The following is a 20,599-nucleotide window of genomic DNA, read 5'->3' on the forward strand; positions in this document are numbered from 1 at the left end:
AATCAAGCTTTGATCAACAATGACTTTGATAAAGACAAAAATGATCAAGCAGAGAAATACCTCCAAGAATGGGAAAAGCTGTGCAAACAAGAAGAAATTTTTTGGAAACAAAAATCTAGAGTTCTATGGCTAAAAGAAGGAGAACGCAATACTAAATTTTTCCACAGATCTACCATTGCGAACAGAACTCAAGACAAAATCTCTTCGATCAAGGACGAGAATGGCCAAATTCATCAAGCCCATGAGGATATAGAAGCAGTGTTAGTAAAGCATTTTCGGGACATTGCCAAGGAAAACTTTTCAGGAAGAGAACCTTTCATTAAGAATTTAATTAAACACATACCTAAATTGGTATCCATAGAGGATAATGGTAATCTTAACAAACTTGTAACTGAAAAATAGATCAGTGAGGTCCTCAAGGATGTTGAGATTGCAACAAGATGATGGAGCTTAGTGAAAAGAGTCGCCTTCACTAAGTGGGCCCGCAGGCAAATTATGGCGCAAGTTCTATTTTTGATCACAGTGTGGATGATCACAGTGTGAGTGATCACAATGTGGGTGACCAAAATGTGGGTGACCAAAGTGTGGGTGATCAAAGTCTATTTTTAGACTGGCTGTCAAAAATAGAAAAGTCAAATATTATTGTCTCATAATAATATTTGGACTATAAACTTGATCTTATTCTCTTGGAGCACTTCAGTTTGAGCTACAGATGTGGCCCATGCAACTGTCAGAAGGAAGTACACTTTTCTTATGAGTCAGTTGAGTTGTTGCATGCATGACTTCAGTTAGAACTCAATCAGTTGAGTTTGGTGGAGTTGATTGTGGAGTTGATGGAGTTGTGTTCAGTTTGACTTGGTTAAACTAGTCGTAGTTAGTCTAACTGTAGATAGACTAATGATGAGTTGTTAAACTAATTATTAACTCATAATACAACTATAGAATACATCAGTTAACTCAGTTGCATGTCAGTGCATGTTCAGTTCAGCAGGGACAAGTGTTAGAGAATCAGATTGCTATCAGTTGTGACTATAGTTGTGCATCAGATCTTGCACAATCAAGGGATTGAGTATGCCAATGAGTTTTCTCATGTATTTGCCCAGTTTGTAGCTTCTGCTCACGTCTTACACCTTGTGAGTGATTCGTTGGAGGTGAAATACGAGTTTGGTAGACCATTCTCATTCATTCTTGAGCATGTATTGAGCAGTGGAGGCAGGCAAGCAGTGGAATAGATTTGGAGATCAGATCTTAGCTGTATTGTGTGTAACACATGGAGATGGTACTGGATTGCTTGTGATAAGCATTGTACTTTGTAATGTTACATGGTCTCAATCATTAATATACAAATAGTGTGGGGTTTTTAGCGAGATGCTTTCCCCGGGTTACATACTGTGTTAATGTGTGAATGCTCTTGATGTTTTATTGTTATTGATGCTGCTATATTGATGATCAACGTAGAGGAGCTTATGTATTGTGTATGTATTCCGCAATAGTACATGATCAGGATAATCTCTGTTGAATATGTGTTAAATTATTCAAAATTTCTACATGGTATCAGAGCTAGATAATTATAGAAAAAGTTTCTACATGGTATCAGAGGTGTTGATCATCATATCTACTATTCAGGAAGTGTTTACATTCTATTTCTTCAGGCAGAGTCTGTAATCGGGCCAGGTAGCCTCTGGATTCATCCTTCCTTTGGAAGGTGAGATATCCGGTGAATGCCCATACAGTCAATCTCTGTACGAGAAATATTGTGTTCTCACGAATCTTAGATCTGAGGCGGTTGAGTTGGTTGTTGGTGGAATTCGAATTTGCAGCAGTGTTTTCTTGGTGACAACGCAGCAATGTCTTTCAACGGATTGCGATTGGAGTATGCTCTTGAGGGCAGCTCAAACTATATTGCATGGAAGGACAGGATGGAGGCAGTATTAGATGATAACGGGTTGAAGGAGTTCATAGAGACGGATGTCCCAAAGCCTACTGATGCTACTCAAGCTGATGCTTGGCAAAAGAAGACCGCAAAATGTCGAAGGATTCTGTTGGAGGGCGTGAAGGATCACATTGTGTCCAGCCTCCATGGAAAGGCTACTCCATATTTGATGTGGAAATCATTAACAGAATTATTCCAAAGCAAGAGCGATCAGAGGAAGCTGGCGCTCAAAGATAAACTTAGAAACATCAAATGCGAGAAGGGTGACAGTATTCCCAGGTATCTCATGAAGTTCACTCAGTGTCGAGATGAGCTGGGAAGTGTGGAGGTTACTGTCGATGATGAGGACTTGGTGAGCTTGGCCCTCCTTGGTCTTCCGAAGAGTTGGCATTCCTATCAAGACTCTGTCAATGGTCGGGAGAAATTGCCAGGATGGGTAAGACTATGGTCAGATCTTGTGCAGGAGGAGATCAGGCGGAGTACCAGGGACGGATCTTCCTGATGAAGAGAATTGTGCTTTGGCTGCCAAAGCAAAGAAAGGGAAGAGCAAGAAAGCTTCTCAGTCTGGTGCGAAAGGCAAGAAGCAGGATATGTCCAAGGTGAAGTGTTTTTACTGTCACCAGCACGGACACTATGCCACTAATTGTCCGCAGAAGAAGAAGAACAAGCAGGCTGCTGGATCTTCAGCAGGAGAGGCTCTAGCCTCACAGTTTGAGCTTGATTTTTCGTTGATCGCATGCTTGGTTTCAAGTGTGATGGGATCAGTGTGGTTCTTGGACAGTGGTGCGTCTTTTCACATGACGGGAGATAGAGATTTGTTCTCTGATCTGGAGGACAAAGATCTTGGAGTGCACATCGAGATGGGCGATGATGGTAGATACAGTGCGACCGGTATGGGTACCATTTCCTTTGAGAGGGAGTCTGGTAAACCCTTCGTATTGAAGGAAGTCATGCATGTTCCAGGATTGACGAAGAATCTCATCTCAGTGGCGATGTTAGAAGACAAGGGGTATGATGTTGTTTTCAGCAAGGGAAAGGCTTTCCTGCGCAGCAAAACAACTGGTGAGACCCGGAAGATAGCGGTTCGAGTGAGGAACCTTTATCAGTTGCATGTAGATGGATGCGCAACAATGGCGGGCAAGGCAGAAAGATTGGTGAGCCGGGATGATGGCGAGTTGTGGCACAGGAGATTGGGTCACCTTCACCATGGAGCCTTGAAGATACTGCAACAGATCACTACAGGGCTTCCTAAAGGCACACTTGCGCAGTCAGATCAATGCAAGGGGTGTACTTTGGGGAAGTTTGTGAAAGCCACCTTTCACGAGAAGGATAGTCGCGCCACAACGATCCTTGAGAGAATTCACACAGACGTGTGTGGACCTTTCTGAGTTGCTTCGACAGCAAAACACAGGTATTATGTGATTTTTGTTGATGATTTCTCTCATAAGTGCTGGATCTTCTTCATGCAGAAGAAGAGCGAGACATATTCAAAGTTCTGTGAATTCAAAGCACTGGTCGAGAAGGATTCGGGGAAGAAGGTGAAGGCTCTTAGGAGCGATAATGGTGGTGAATACATCTCGGACGAGTTCAAGGATTTCTGCAAGGCAGAAGGGATTCGTAGAGAGCTCATAGCTCCCCATAACCCACAACAGAACGGGGTAGCTGAGCGGAAGAACAGAACGATTGTGAGTGCTGCACAGGCAATGTTGCATGATCAGGGCCTACCCCTTCACTTGTGGGTGGAAGCATGCAATACAACAGTTTATGTGCAGAACCGTTGTCCTCATAGGATACTTGGCATGAGTACACCTGAGGAGACTTATTCTGGTAAGAAGCCTGATCTTTCTCATTTGAGGATTTTTGGTGCTAACGTTTACATGCATGTGACGAAGGATGCCAGGAAGAAGTTGGAGCCGACCGCAGAGGTTGGGATATTTGTGGGGTACACTGATACGCCTCACAACTATTGTGTGTATTTGCCAGAAAATGGTAAAACTGTTGTGCGACGAGATATAAAATTTCAGGAGGAGAAAGCCATGAAGTGTTCGCTTGAGAGGGAGCTACACTTGCATGCAGATGAGGAGCTGTTAGTTCCTAAGGATGAGCTTCAGGACGTGGATCAGCCACAGGACGAGGTTCATGGAGTGGAAGAGACCACTCATGCAGCGCCAACCATCAAAGGGCGAAAGCGCTTAACAGAAGCTGAGCGACTGGCTCAAGATGCAGAGAAAGTTGTAGGACCACCTACAACCCAACGCAGGCAGAGACAGTCACCTGATCGGTACACTGGATACATGGCTCTGATGAGCAAGTGTGTTGTGACTGAGCCATCCTCTTTCGAGGAAGCTGTGGAGGATCCCGTATGGGTAGACGCCATGGTAGAAGAGTATGATTCTATTGTCAGAAACAGTGCATGGGAGATTGTTCCTAGACCGGAAGGGAAATCAGTGGTGGGTTCGAGATGGATCTACAAGGTCAAGCAGGCAGCTGACGGGAGTGTGGAGAAGTACAAGGCAAGATTTGTTGCCCGAGGCTTTTCATAGATAGAGGGGATCGATTATGAGGAGACCTTTGCACCTGTCGCAAGGTATTCTTCCATACGGACGATTCTTGCTCTCTCAGCGCAGATGGGATGGCACATTCATTAGATGGATGTGAAGACTGCGTTCCTCAATGGAGTCATTGAGGAGGAGGTGTACATTGAGCAGCCCGAAGCCTTTGAGGTCTTCAGCAGCGAGTCGCATGTGTGCAGGCTCAAGAGAGCGCTATATGGGTTGAAGTAAGCACCATGTGCTTGGTACACACGGATAGACAGCTATTTCACAGGACTTGGATTCTCCAAGAGCGAGGCGGATCCTAACATATACCAGATTGTGGTGGAGGGTAAGTTGCTTATCATTGTACTGTATGTTGATGATTTGATTCTAATGGGTGATGAGCTGTTGATACTGTCATGCAAGAAGGATCTTGCTATAGAGTTTGAGATGAAGGACTTGGGCCTCCTTCACTATTTCCTAGGATTGGAAATATGGCAGCGCAGTGGTGGACTGTTTGTTTCTCAGGGCAAGTATGCTCGGGAGATACTGGAGAAGTTCAACATGCATGGCTGCAAGCCTGTTGATACTCCTCTTCCTGGAGGTTGGAGGAAGGAGGATGCCACTTCGGGAGAAGAAGTGGATGCCACTGTTTATCAACAGTTGGTGGGGTCGCTGATGTATTTGGTCAATACACGACCTGATATATGCTATGCAGTTAACCAGCATTCACAAGTTATGGTTAAGCCTACCAAGCTCTTCTAGAAGGCGGGCAAGCATGTATTGCGCTACTTGAGAGGCACATCGGGATATGGTTTGTGGTACATACATGAGGATGAGGTGAAGTTATGTGGCTTCACGGATGCAAATTAGGCAGGGAGCCCAACAGACAGAAAGAGCACATCAGGAGGGGTCTTCAGTATTGGATCGACAACAGTTTCTTGGTACAGCAGGAAGCAGAGATCTGTGGCACTCAGTTCAGCGGAGGCCGAGTATATGGCAGCAAGTTTGGCTGCATGCGAGGCTATATGGATGAGGAAGATCCTGGTTGGTTTGTTCGGTTCTCATTTGGATCCTACTGTGATTTACTATGATAACCAAAGTTGCATTAAACTCTCGGCTAATCCTGTATTTCATGATAGATCTAAGCATATTGACATCAGGTACCATCATATCAGAGATTGTGTGCAGCGGAGGATTATGTTTCTTTCATACATTCCAATGGAGGATCAGGATGTTGATATTCTGACGAAGGCTCTCACTAGGAGAAAATTTGAGTACCACCGAGGCAGGATAGGGGTTGCTGATAATCCATATCTTGTCGAGAGGGAGTGTTGAGATTGCAACAAGATGATGGAGCTTAGTGAAAAGAGTCGCCTTCACTAAGTGGGCCCGCAGGCAAATTATGGCACAAGTTCTATTTTTGATCACAATGTGGATGATCACAGTGTGAGTGATCACAATGTGGGTGACCAAAATGTGGGTGACCAAAGTGTGGGTGATCAAAGTCTATTTTTAGACTGGCTGTCAAAAATAGAAAAGTCAAATATTATTGTCTCATAATAATATTTGGACTATAAACTTGATCTTATTCTCTTGGAGCACTTCAGTTTGAGCTACAGATGTGGCCCATGCAGCTGTCAAAAGGAAGTACGCTTTTCTTATGATTCAGTTGAGTTGTTGCATGCATGACTTCAGTTAGAACTCAATCAGTTGAGTTTGGTGGAGTTGATTGTGGAGTTGATGGAGTTGTGTTCAGTTTGACTTGGTTAAACTAGTTGTAGTTAGTCTAACTGCAGATAGACTAATGATGAGTTGTTAAACTAATTATTAACTCATAATACAACTATAGAATACATCAGTTAACTCAGTTGCATGTCAGTGCATGTTCAGTTCAGCAGGGACAAGTGTTAGAGAATCAAATTGCTATCAGTTGTGACTATAGTTGTGCATCAGATCTTGCACAATCAAGGGATTGAGTATGCCAATGAGTTTGCTCATGTATTTGCCCAGTTTGTAGCTTCTTCTCACGTCTTACACCTTGTGAGTGATTCGTTGGAGGTGAAATACGAGTCTGGTAGACCATTCTCATTCATTCTTGAGCAGGTATTGAGTAGTGGAGGCAGGCAAGTAGTGGAATAGATTTGGAGATCAGATCTTAGCTGTATTGTGTGTAACAGGTGGAGCTGGTACTAGATTGCTTGTGATAAGCATTGTACTTTGTAATGTTACATGGTCTCAATCATTAATATATAGATAGTGTGGGGTTTTTAGCGAGATGCTTTCCCCGGGTTACATACTGTGTTAATGTGTGAATGCTCTTGATGTTTTATTGTTATTGATGCCGCTATATTGATGATCAACGTAGAGGAGCTTATGTATTGTGTATGTATTCCGCAATAGTACATGATCAGGATAATCTCTGTTGAATATGTGTTAAATTATTCAAAATTTCTACAAAGGAAATGCAAAATGGCAAGGCACCAGGCCCAGATAGATTTAATGTGGATTTCTTCAAAGCCTGTTGGAATATTGTTAAAAGGGATATTGTAGAGATAGTAGAAGACTCCAGGTGGAACAAGACCATTTTGAAAGCTCTCAATACTTCCTTTATTGCCCTTATTCCAAAACAGGATAATGCTCAAACACCAGAGAAATATAGGCCCATCGCCTTATGCAATGTTGTCTACAAAATAATCTCCAAGGTGGTGGCCAATAGACTCAAACCCCTGCTGCCCACACTTATCTCCGGGGAACAAACAGGGTATGTTGAAGGAAGACAAATTCTGGACAACATAATTCAAGCTCACGAGGTGGTTCACTCATTAACTGGCAACAAGAGAGCGGGAATGATCATGCAACTGGATATAGCCAAAGCATATGACAAAGTGAATTGGATATACATCAAAAAAGTGCTCACAGCGTTTGGTTTTGATCATAATTGGGTCAGATGGGTCATGGCCCTTGTAACTTCGTCCAACTTTTCAATTTTAGTGAATGGCTCTCCTTCTGAGCTTTTTCTCCCTTCCAGGGGTCTAAGACAGGGAGATCCGCTCTCTCCCTTTCTCTTCATCCTCATGATGGAAGGGCTGGGGCGGTCCATCAAGCATGCAAGAGTAACGGGAAGAATTCGAGGTCTCCAACTTACGGAGAATGGGCAAGTTCTAACTCATCAACAGTTTGTAGATGATACCATGTTACAGGGAATTCCTACAGTCAAAGAAGCACTTGCTTACAAACAGATTTTGGACGACTTTGCGAAAGCCACAGGTATGGAAGTTAACCTTACCAAATCAAAAATCTTTTTCTTCAACACTCATATTGCCATCCAGAGAAATGTCTCCAGAATTTTGGGCTTTCAAAGAGAATCTCTTCCCTCCAAGTATTTGGTAGTTCCACTCACAGTTAAACCCCGACACGAGAGTATATGGGATCCATTAATAACTAAAATGCAAGACAAGGTCAGGAAATGGACAAACAGATCTTTAAATTTAGCTGGTAGACTAGTTCTTACTAAAGTAGTTCTCCAAGCTATCCCAATCTTCATGCTATCAGCCCTCCCAGCTCCAATAGGAGTCTTGCAGCAATTTCAGAATATACAACGAGACTTTCTGTGGGGCAAAGAAGAAACTAGGAAAAAATGGGCTTTAGTCTCTTGGGAAAAGGTCCGCAAACCCAAGAACCAAGGAAGCCCGGGTTTAGACAACCCATAGATTCTCAACAAGGCTCTAGGAGCTAAGCTTTGGTGGAGGTGGGTTGAGGATCCTAAAGCTCAATGGGCAAGCATCTGGAAGGAAAAATAAGCCAATGCCTGGTTGGATTCGGATATCATATGTATGATAGGAACATTGAAAGGCTCCCCCACATGGAACAAGGCCTGGGAGAACAGAGAAGTGGTGCAAAAAAATAGTTTTTGGGAAATCAGAGAGGGAGATCTGACTCTTTTCTAGGAAGACAAATGGCAACAGGAACCAAATCTACTAAAGGAATAATTTTTAGGCCTCAAGCAAGAGACTGACAATCAAGGATTAGTAAAAGTGAAATACTTTTGGGAGAACTCACATAACGCAGGAAAGTGGAGAATCTGGAAAAAAAAATTAGGGCAAAGAGGATAGAGCCCTTAGCAGTAAAGCAGAATCCCTCAAGAGACTGCTGGATTAGAGAATAATTTTAGTAATGGAAGGGTAGGACCAACTGAGATGGGGTAACAACAAAGAGGGCAACTTTAATATCAAGGAAGCTAAAGGTTTTCTCCTTGATATGGAACCGCAAGGCTGGATGAAAATCAAACTTTTCATGTGGTTAGTTCACCACAGGAAAATTTTAACTTGGGACAACCTTAAAAAAAGGGGCATGCTGGGACCCTCCAGATGTCAACTCTGTGAGACCCAGGAGGAGACTATAGAGCATCTTCTCAACAGCTGCATTTTCACCGACAGGATATGGGAATTTTTTACCAACATCTTCAAACAATCTGATAGAGACAAAGAAAGTATTGCCAACACTCTAAACAACTGGAGGAATAATTTTTCAAATAATGAAATTTTCAACTGTGTCTGGAATCTTCTGCCGAGTTTCATCATTTGGAATGTGTAGAAGGAAAGGAACAAAAGAATATTCAAAGAGGAAAAGTCTGCCTCACTTAGCCTGGTGGAGCTGATCATAAAACAACTAAAGGAGACAGTGGGCACCATGGTTAGGAATCTCCCCAAAAATCCTCCCTCAGTTGGAGAGTTGAGAATCCTCCAACTGTTAGACTTGCAGGGGCTTATTCCTCAAGGTCTAGACAGGATAGCAAGCATGAGAGAAAAGGTGGAGGAATTTTGGCATCCCCCCCTGAAGGTTTTTTAAAGTACAACATTGATGGAGCTTCCAAAGGCAACCTGGGAGATGCTGGTTTTGGGGAGTTCTAAGGGATGATACAGGTAGCATAATCTCACTCTTCCATGGTCACTTAGGAAAAGCCACTAACAACATGGTAGAACTAATGGCTTTGGAACAATGCTTAGATTTTTTGATACAGAGCAATTGCCAAAATGCCATAATAGAAGCAGATTCAGAGTTAGTCATAAACGTTGCCAAGAGAATTAGTAATGGAAAAGGGCCAGAAAAGGTCACAAAACACTGGACGTTAACTAGAGTCCTTCAGAGAATTCAAGGGCATCTACAAGAACTTCGTACTCTCAGATTTATTCATGTGAGGAGAAAGGCCAACAAATTGGCTGACATTCTAGCCAACCAAGGTGTTAGTAGCAAGGACAACGCAATCTTAAGGAGGTGGAATACAATGGTGCAGAGTAACCTGAAAAAACTCTGCCATAACCAGGCGGAGGAGGACAAAGAAGAGTACAGACGCAAAATGACAGAACCCAATTAGTATTGTCAGCGGTCAGAGGGCTACACCAAGTGGGACAAAAAGATGCACAATGAAAGGTAAGCCAAGGTTAGAGGTAAAGTGGACCACGATCAGGACTATTCTCAATGACGGGCGTCAGAGCTTCCCGGACCGTAGAAAGCAGCATCAAAAACTTCCGCATCATCCTAATTTTTCAGTGATGGAAGTCAAAACCGCCTCTGGGCGGTTTTGTAGAGATCGCACCGCTCTCAGGTTAAAAGTGGTTTCAGATTTTTGGCAGCGATGCCATAGAAATCATGCCACGTGGTGGAGATCCTGGTACAAAAACCACTTTCCCCACGCCCTAAAGGTCGATTACTTTGGGCGTGCAATTTTCTGCTCTGCCGTTCGATGGCACAAGGTAAATCAACGCTTAGGATCCATCGAGCAGTTTGGTAGGGCCCGAGGGTTTGGTGGGGTAGGCGGTTTCGTAGCAATCACACCGCTGTTTTGTTAAGAGTGGTTTTTTGTTTATTGGCAGCGATGCCATAGATATCTTAACATGTGGAGAAGGGCCCGGTCCTTAAACCACTCTCCCCGCGCCCTAAAGATCGACGACTTCGGTGTGCGATTTTTTGCTCAGTCGTCTAATGGCGCTAGGTATTTCAACGCTCTGGATTCATTGAGCAGTTTGGTGGGGCCATGGGTTTGGTGGGGTCCGCAGTTTATTCGAGCCGTTTTGGTGGTGCGACTCTTTGGGGCGTCGTCCGTTTGCGTGGGGATGTGTTTACCGTTAGATCGGTTGGTGCTTTTTTAATGGGGCCACGTGTCCTGATGGGATTTTCGCTTGAGTTACATGGATGTTTGTTTGCCGGAGATCAGGCCTTTGTTTTGATTGGTTCTGCCAAAAGTATGTAATGAAAGATTTTGCTGTTTGTTGTAGCGGGATGATGCTTTTCTTTGGCATCATGCCCTTTGTGTCCCTATCAACTCTTGGAGTGCAGGGTTCTTGTATATTCTGTAAATTTTTTCTCGATATTATGAAATAGAAGGAACTACTCTTGCTTTAGCCAAAAAAGAAAAGTGGTAATGCAACATCGCCATTTTTTAATTTCAAAGTTAAAATCCCAATAATTTTCAATCATGGCATTAAAAACAAAATATTATGATTATGAAAGACATGGAAAACCACATCAAAATGCAAAAGTGGTGATGCAACATCACCTCTTTTTTTTTTTGCAAGGGTTGAAATTCAAACATTTTTCAATCATGGCACTAAAGGCCAAATAACATGACTATGAAAGACATGAAAAACACACTCAAATGCAAAAGTGGTGATGTCGCATCACCCTTTTTTTAGGGTTAAAAAAAAACAACTATGGCATTAAAGACAAAATATTATGACTACGAAAACCCTAAAAATCCACTTAAAGTCGGCGTAGTCTAACTTATAAATGAAATGATTTTCTTGGCCAGAACCTCACAATACAATTTCTATCGAGATTGAGATTTCTTGTTATTTAATGTACACTTTTGAATGCATGAAAGGATTCAACACCCTGAAAAACCCTTGAGGCAATCAATCTTTGCAAATTAAACAACTTAAATTTATGATTTTTAAAAATATGTACTGTATTTTGGCCAAAATTGACGAGAAAAAAATGTCTGTAAAAGGGCCATCTCGTCTATTAATTAGACTGAGAACTTAAAGTTTGTCTACCTTTTTGTTCCTTTTTTTTTGCACAAATGATAATTGGTTTTATTAAATCTGTGTCCGGTCACAACAAATACCTAGGGAATTCAAGACATTTCCATTTTTCTATGGGATCTTCCATTGAGGAAACGAATGAATTCATGGGAAATAGATCCAAGTATTTTCCGTAGGTACTACAACTAAGTCCTTCTATATGTTTACAAGAGTATATTCTTACATATTTCGAGCATAAGAGAATGCAAAAACAATACATTGAGCTATTTGGGAGGCTTTTGGAGCAGAGAATCCACGTGAAGTTGGGAACCTGAAGCCAAGTTAGAATTCATTTCACGTTCTCGCTTTTGTTTATTAGATTTCCTACCTCTTGTTAGAGGTGGTTCCACTGAATTTGAGGAGAAGGATTTTTTAAGCTGTCTCCCGTGCATGATCTTTTCTAATTTCCACATTTTCCTTGTAGAACTTTGGGGTAGACTGGTTCATTTGTGCAAGAGAGGAGGGTGTTAATTCCATTTCTCTTTTAGCAAAATATGAGTCTGGACTGGAAGGGTTGGCTTGTGAAGGGGATTTCTCTTCATTTTCCACGGACACTTTTGTATTTCCCTTATCCTCATTTGGGGATTCATCCATAGGGGTATCTTCCTCTTGTTCTAGATCTTGAAGATCCTCAAAAGAGGTTTTGCTGACGAAATAGATCTGCTTGAGTAGTTTTTTTTTGGGGCTACAACCTTATTCTGTTGATTCCTTCTTCGCTTTTGCGCTGGTTAGAAACTCACCTCTTTAGAAACAAGGGCTTAGGCCTACTGCTTTTGGCAAACTTAGTGTCTGTGGGCATGAAAATCAATGCATTTAAAAGGAATTTTCTCATAGTCCAATTCCTAGATATGGATCCATTCTCCAATATTTATCTTTAGGGCTTCCAGTAAACCTTCGTTGAGGTTTATTTCAACACAGATGCAGGCACAAGAAAATTGACCTCCTTTTGGTTATGCTTTATCCCTGTAACGACCCAATTTATCTCCAATGTCTTATAGTGCATCAGGTCCCCAAAGATGAAGAAGCAGGTGCGGTAGCTAGACCCACACTAGCACGACAATGATCTCAGAATATGGATTGAAATCAAGAGTCCATGGAGTGATAAAGAGGCCTATAGACCCCGTGAAATACGAACTTGATTTGTAAATCAAATCCCTTTCCATTTTAGTGAGAAATAAAAAGATATAGAAGCCTTGTCTAATTGCAAAGAAAGTTTCCTATCCTTGAAACTTGGGTGCCTATTGTTTCGCAATCCAGGTTTCAACGACTTTTGAATTTGGCCATAACCTCATAAAATTGTTGACCAATGCTTTTTTCTGAGAGAGTCGAGGCTCTCTTGCACGGATCTAAAGGAGAGAGTTCCACTGCAGGGATCTCAACAAATTTATTCACAAATTTTTGGGAGGAGAAGAATTCCCCCGAGGTTTTTGAGCCTACACTGGGGCTCTGAATGTCACCTCTTCCTCCACGTCATTGTGAAGAAAACACTCCAACAAAGAGCAGACACAGACGATAGCGGAAACGAGTGAGGCTATGAGTTTGCAAACACGCCCAACTCAACGATCCATGCTTTTGAAATCCAAATGAGCTCGAACTTGCTCCAAATTTGCAAAAAAATCTTTAGCGACTAGGGTTTCCTGATGACAAAATCCACAAAGCACATTTTTGGCCATCCAAACTCTATTTTCGTTCATTTCTTTTTTAATACTTGTTTTTTAGTGTTTTCCAAATTCATCCAACTTTTATTTTATTTTATGTGTTAAAGTTATCAATTAAATGACATTACAACCTTAACCATTAATGCAACAGAGATGAGGATAGGCCATAGGCTCCCATAGATTTACTAGTAGCTATGTGTCATGGGGAAGAAAACAATTTAAAAAGCATCTTTTATTCTAAAAAAAATTAAAAACCATGTTTTATTTATTTATTTATTTTATAATTAAAGGAAAAACATAAAATAAAATAAAATAATAATAATAATTACATTTAGAAATGTAAAAAGTACCCAAAAAAAGAGAGAAGAAGAAGCCTTATTACCTAAAAATAAAAACAAAAATTAAAAATTAAGAATTAATAAATCATTAAAAAATAAAATGAAAATAATTTTAAAATTTATTAATATATTTTCAAAAAATGAATATTAAAACTAAATTTAAAATTTAAAATATTATGAAATAAAAAGGAAAATAAATAAATTTAAATTTAAATTTAAAATATTATAAAATGAATTAGTAAATATTAAATAAAATTTAATTTAAAAATTTAAAAATAATTTAAAATCTTATTCATGATGGGTGGTTCGAAACGCATTGGCCAAAAAATTATCTATGTGATTGATACAATTTTTTTTTCTAAAACATCACGAATCATAAAACCTTGCACTTGGAGGAAAAATAAAATAAAAATATATATATTAAAAAAAAAGTGTGGAGAGGGTGACGTTTGGCATCACTTGTTTGCCTAACGACCATCTTGGCAGGCATCGCACAACGTGAGTGAGCATTGCCCCTCCACCCAACAATGACTTGGCAACCATCACACGGTCCAAGTAGACATTGCCCCTCTGCCTAACAATTGACATGGCATTCGTTGCATAGCTCAAGCGTGTGGGTTGTGCAGCGACTGCTAGGTCGGTTGCTAAGTGAATAGGTAATGCCTAACATAATCCTCTGGCAAAAGACATTTCCATTTTAATTTTTCTTTTTAATTAGTTCTTTTTTCTTTTCAAATTTTAATTATAATTTTTAATTCAATGTTGGCAATGCGCGCAGATGCTTATTTAATCCCAAGTGGGAGTGCACCCCCGCTGTTGGTGGGTCTAAATTTCCCTTTGTGCTTTAGTGCAATCTATGTTTTGGAGGTTGGATTGACGGGATGATGGTGTGAGCCTTGAATTTTCCTTGTGTGGGGATTGTTGGTTGATGGCTTATTAGAGGCGATGACCCACACTAGTTTTCTTTATCCCCTACTCCTAGCGCTTGTGTGGGAGTATTGGTCGGTTGTAGTGCTGGATGGGAGTTGTGTTCCATGGTTTGGAGTTATCAAAAAAATGTGAAGTAGGATCATGTGGAATTTTCAGGTTGTTGTTACATCATAATTCAACATCAATCTCTTTCAATGGTCTTGGTCTTCCTAGACAATGAGGTATGGGAATTGGTTTGCAGTGTATTTATGGTTTTCCCATGTCTTTTAGTTGTTTGGGTTCATTATGTTTTTGTGGTCAGTCTTGCTTTTGTTTTATGGCTCCTTTATTAGCTGAATTTCCCAACCTTTGGTCAGTTTGGGGCTTTTGTGTGGTGTCTTAAGTTTGCTTTGGTCATTCTTCTAGTGGTATTTCTATGGTTTCATTTCTTTTGCTTTTCTCCCCCTGACCTAAGTGGGCTTAGTGGTTTTTCTTTCGTAGTTTCTTGGCTTGCTAGTGTCTAGCATGGATCGTGCCTTTGGGCGTCAGTTGATTCTTGTCTTGTTGTGGTTTCAAATGGGGAATCAGGATCTTTGCTGGACCGACCATAACCAAATCAAAGTTGTTTGGGTTCTGGTTGTGTGGGCACCCTTTCGGGGCAACTGGTTCCCATTTTTGACACAATGTTTGGTCTTTTTCCTATTTGGGAGTAACACCTAAATAATGGATGCATAGCCACAAAGGGGTTGACAGATGCAATCAACAAAGAAATCAACGTGGTCACTCTTAAGCCCAAGAGGCTATAATGATTTATCATTCAATGACCTCTCCTAACATTTGGGAGGAGATTCATGAGCTTGAGACAAATGTTACTCATAAGCATCAAACCTTTTATGATTTAGAAATTATGGTGGAGGTCTCAAATTGACTTGTTGACCTTGGTCACACTAGGGGAAGAGGAACCAATACATGCACTCCATCACCTTGTATTGGTAGTTGAAGACCCTATTAGGCCGAGTCCTCAAGGAAAAACATGAAGATAGAAATGGAATCATTTAATTTTTGAATGAGATTCGACAAGTGCAGTGCCACCAGAGGCATTGCCTAGAGAGGATGGATGCTCGCTTGGCTCACTTGGAGAGTCATCTTCAATGTGAGTACAAGCCCTTTATGCCAGTTAGAACAAGTGCAAGGAACCCTGCTCCTTTGACATCGTCAGATTCCTAAATATGCTATTCTCTTTTTTTAGTAATTTGTTTATGATATAGCTCCAATGTGCACAATTGTAGTCTAATTTTGATACTATGTATTTCATGATATCAACCAATAAATTTGGTTTCCCTAGTTACTTACTGATTGAGTTTTGATTATTTTTTAGACCCTTAATAAAATTGGATTAATTTTGACACCAAACTTATAAATGATATAACTTGAAATCTAAAAATAATATAATCTTTAATTACATACATACATACATATATATATATATAAGAGATTTAATTTATTTAAAAAATCAAATTTTTAATCCCAAAAAATAAATAAATTTCTATACATCATCATCCTTATCTCTCCATTAATAATGGTTTAGAAAAACACTTTCATTAATTAACACCACACATAACAACCATCCAATAAGTGGGCGATTTTTGTCTTTTATGTGGAATTTGGTTTAGTTAATAGTTGGCTTTTAATGTGGGTCACTCCAACCGGTTTAAAAATATATACCCTGCCATGTGATTGGGTTATAACCCTTGCCTTAGGACCCGCTAAAATTTAGTCACCAACCAAGGTAACCCACTCAACAAAAAATTTAATATTAACAAACGATATTCTCGACAAGGCACCAATTTTTTAAGGTCCGAAAGCCAAAAATAGCAATACTAATGCTCTCCCTCAATTTAGGGGAGATAAACCACCACCCCAAAAATAATCGTGGCGGGGAGCAAAGTGTTTCTAAACTCACCTCTTCCATTAAAATGTTGACATTTCCCTCTCATTTAATCTCTAATTTCAAATTTCAGCTGTTCACCCTCCGCCTCGCTCTTTTCATTTGAGTTTGAATTTGGGATTTCCATTCTCCCTCCTCCTCACAAAATTGAACCTAAAAAATGGCTCCCTCCATGACCTTCAAAACTCAAATTCTGAAATACACCCACCCGCCATTGAATCAAATCATTTGAGATCAAAGTCTTACAAATACATCTCACACTTATCTCGCCTTCATTCCTCCACACTCTTCCCACTGTCTGTTTCGCTTATTCACATACAGTGCAGTGCCCTCTTCCCACTGTCTGTTTCGCTTATTCACATACAGTGCAGTGAGGGCAGGGGACGCATATCAGTATTGCTATTATTTGGCATATCATTATCTCAAATGGAACTGCAGATGGACTTCCAACAACAATTTCATCGCCCTGAGCTTGCAGGCACTAATCCTTCTTCTGTGAGAGAGGAAGAGGAAGAAGATGATAAGAGGAATAAGGAGAACATTCCCCCATTCTCCTCTTATTCTTCAGCCTCTGTATTGCGATTACCCCATCCGAGGAAGCCTCTCCAAGACATTACTCGCCTCATCGCATCCGCTAGCCATCATGTAAGTATTCACAGCTTTAAACTTGACTTTCTCTACACATTTTCATTTTGTTTAATTCAATTCTTTCGCTCAAAAATACACATATACGTGAGCTGAATTAAATATGTGACTGTTTCTCTGTTCTGTTTTTCAGGCAACATCTTTGCCGTCTGTAGGAGAAGCGAGGGCACATGGAAGATTGGGCGTACGCTCTTCCAGCAAGAAGTGCAATAAAAAGAAAAGGGTTGCACATCTGTGCAGTGTGAGTGTCGTTTCTAGTGAGGAGAGGTACCAAAGACATGAAATGAGCATACTGAGAAAGAGCTTCATATAGACGATCCGGAGGTGTTTCCGTCTTTCAAGTAAAATTGTGTTAGGGCTTCCATTCAAGCCCGGCAGTAAGTGTAAGTGAGGAGAGCGTGGGCTAGTTTACCAACCAACAGGAATTCATATGATGACATTGTCATGTGGGAACATTATTTACAGGAGACGAAATGGAAACGATCGTCTCTTGGCCATCAGATTTTTTTTTTCAATAAATATTTCCTTTCCAACTATCATATTGATTGTACATTTGGGTATTCGTTACACCTGTGTTTGAGTATAAATTTTGACATTTGAGTATTCGTTACACCTGTGTTTGAGTATAAATTTTGTTGGGGTTGTTTTAGTAAATTTAGTTCAGTTAAGTTATGGGTAGTTTTTGAGGTTTATGGGAATTCATAATTCTGGTTATGGTAGTTTTTTTGAGGTACTGATCAGTTTTTAACACATGTATTTTTAGACACTGCCATTTCTCTCCTAATATTTAGTTATTCAGTTATTCTAACAATTACTATCGAGCTGTGATCAAAATTGCTATCTGTTAAGAAGAATTGATATCAGAGCTCTGGTGAACACCAGAGCTGAAATTGTGCATGGATGCCTTGATAGAATATGTGTGCATATCAATGCACAGACGAGCATTTTAGACCAACATGCTATAATAAAGTAGGTAAGAATAACAAGGATTCAGTTTATTTGTTACCACTCGGTACTGGGCACTTTGTAGATCAGTGCTTTGTCAAGAATCTGATCGAAGCGATTCCATATATATTAAGCTCTGCCATTGAAGAGGGGTTCTGGATTGAAACTTAACACACGACTGAAATATCCGTCTGGAGTTCTAGATATGGCAGCGCTGTATCCATGCATAAATAGGAGTGTGGCACAAGCTTACTGACTTTTTGAAGGAATCAACACTAAAATATGAGAGTTTGTCTGGCAACCCAGCAAGTCAAGTGGGTTTGGTGCATTGTTGAATATGAGGTGGAGTCTGTAGCGCCAGCTTATTGCTGGGTAGGTACCATGGGAAAGCATGCTTTTCTGGTTGCGAACATCAGAGCTATCATGGAACGGCTGGACAGGGTAAGGGCACCATGGAAATGATGTTGTTCATGCTAGGAAAGTCAATGGTTTTGTTGAAAAACATATTTTCCGATCGGGAAGATCGAAGCTAGTGTGGAAAAGCGTGCTATCGAGACTGGGCAGCTCTGCAAAAGCATATTGTGGAACCATGGAGCATTCGCTCCTGGTCAGCGAACGTCCTATGGCAGTTTGATTGAAATAATTGCTCAGATATGATGATTCTCGGGTAGTTGTCTTTTTTCATTTTTTTTTTTTTGAATTTAAATTTATTGTTTTTTTTGTTGGGTTTAAAATGGATTAAGCATTTTGGAAAATTTTTAGAGCATTAATATTGTGGAAAGTTTACAATTGAAATTTATGATTTTATTTAGAACAATTAAATTGGAAAATATTTGGGAAAAACAAATATGCTATAGTCTTTGAGAGTGTTTGGATTTTTAAGTTATAGTGGACTTTAAACTTGTTGCTTAGTTTTTGGTCATGGAGATGCTTTTAAGAAAAGATTGCATATGTGTAGTGCAAGGTTACTATGGCTATTGCAAAAGTGATTAAAGCTCATTAAAGAGGTGCAAGTTGTGCTAATGAGAGATTGTTTGGATTTGGTGATTGTAAATAATGTTGGAACGCAAGGTCAAAGTATGGATAAGGAAAGTTAGATGTGTAGTGAGAGAGTGATCATATGGATGAGAAAATGAAGATGGAGTCAATGGTTTGAAGTTTAGTAAAAGAGCCAATATGCAATGAGAAACACAATGGTGGGGAACACTTGAAGGGTTTTTGGTCTAGTTTGTGAAATCTTGCCATAGGTAGGTGTATTTCTCTAGGAAATTGTAAGACTTGTTCAGGCATACATGTTGAGCAAGAGCATGTGATTGTTGTAAGGCCTTGAGATTTTGACTAGGCATACTTGTAGTGTATTGGTGCATGGAATTATCAAGTTGTGAAATGGAACACTTGGATAAATATTAGGGTGGTAGGTGCATTGGTATTCTAGTTTAAGGGAGGGGAGTGGGGGGTGGGCGAATGTGAAAATGTAGGATGCTTAATAAATCATGTACATGAAAAAGTGTTCTAGACAATTGGTGATACAGTGGCTAGGTACCCATGTGCTTTGGTAGATAACTTTTTTATATGGACTTCCACAAAGTGATTGGGACGAGGTTGATCTCCTTGGGATGAGGGCAATTGTTAGGCTTGTTTAAGTAAATGTGACTTGGTTAAGTTACCCCTTGTTTTTGAGCTCCAAGTTTATGAGAATCCATGGTATTTATGTGGAATATAGCTTATTTAAAAGCATAAAGACTCTAGGTAAATTTGTTTTCATACTAGTGGGATCCCAACAAAGGTTGTTAAAATTGGCAATTAGGGCCAAACTCCATGTGGGTCATCTTATCTATGGTAGTTGATGTTTTTGTTGGATTTTTTTCGTCGAGAGGTGTAGGAGTGATTTAAAGATCATTTGATTCTAACATGTATTCATGGCGATATGAATTTATTTGTGTTATGGAACAATTTGTCAAGGTCAACCAACAAACAAATTGTCCCCACTTGTGCTTAATGTTTTAGTATAAAAAGAGGTGGCTTGCTAATCATTTGGACACTCTTTTTGTGATCTCTTCCTCTCCACTTGTCTTTGGGTTTTGGTGGGAGGAGAGATCCTAAGAGAATACATTGCCTTAATAGGAGTTGCCTTAGATGTTGCCATGGGAAAAAGGATCTACGTTGCTTTAAGAAGATGCACTAGCTCTATGTTGTCATGGAGAAGACATGCCCTAGATCTAGGACACAGTTAAGCAAGTGACTAGAATATATTGGTTGCAATAGCCCTTAACGCTGAGATGAAGTTGCCTTAAATGCAATCATGGTGAAGACCTTAATGTTGTCCATAAAAGATACACGTTGCTTTATCTAGGCCCTAAAAGAGATCCCTTAAATGTTGTTTTAGGCTGCAGTTTGAGGAGGGTTTTCATGTGCCCTAATTGTTGTGAGTGCAAGCCCTAGCTGTAGTCATATTGGGAGGACTATAGCCTTAACCCAACCATAGATAATGAGAAGAGTTGGCTGTAGTCTTAGGGGATCTCTAGCTATGAAAGAGAGTAACTAGATGTTGCCTAAGCACTATCTTAGTGGTGTCATAACATCAGAGAAAGAAGGGATCTAAACTGT

At 40.3% G+C, this 20,599-nt stretch overlaps 1 protein-coding gene across 1 annotated transcript; it reads left to right on the forward strand.

Annotated features, from left to right (window-relative positions):
* The first annotated feature begins 16,572 nt into the window (after nucleotides 1–16,572).
* On the forward strand, nucleotides 16,573–17,553 carry LOC149163239 (uncharacterized). Its single transcript, XM_089435988.1, has 2 exons — nucleotides 16,573–17,047; nucleotides 17,181–17,553. Exons 1-2 carry the CDS (start codon nucleotides 16,829–16,831, stop codon nucleotides 17,358–17,360), a joined length of 399 nt encoding a protein of 132 aa, XP_089292114.1. The 5' UTR covers nucleotides 16,573–16,828; the 3' UTR covers nucleotides 17,361–17,553.
* Nucleotides 17,554–20,599: the final 3,046 nt, after the last annotated feature.

This window comes from Pinus tabuliformis, chromosome 5_2 (assembly GCF_031772625.1).
Source record: "Pinus tabuliformis cultivar Carrire ecotype Pingquan chromosome 5_2, CPIR1, whole genome shotgun sequence".
Lineage (NCBI taxonomy): Eukaryota > Viridiplantae > Streptophyta > Pinopsida > Pinales > Pinaceae > Pinus > Pinus tabuliformis.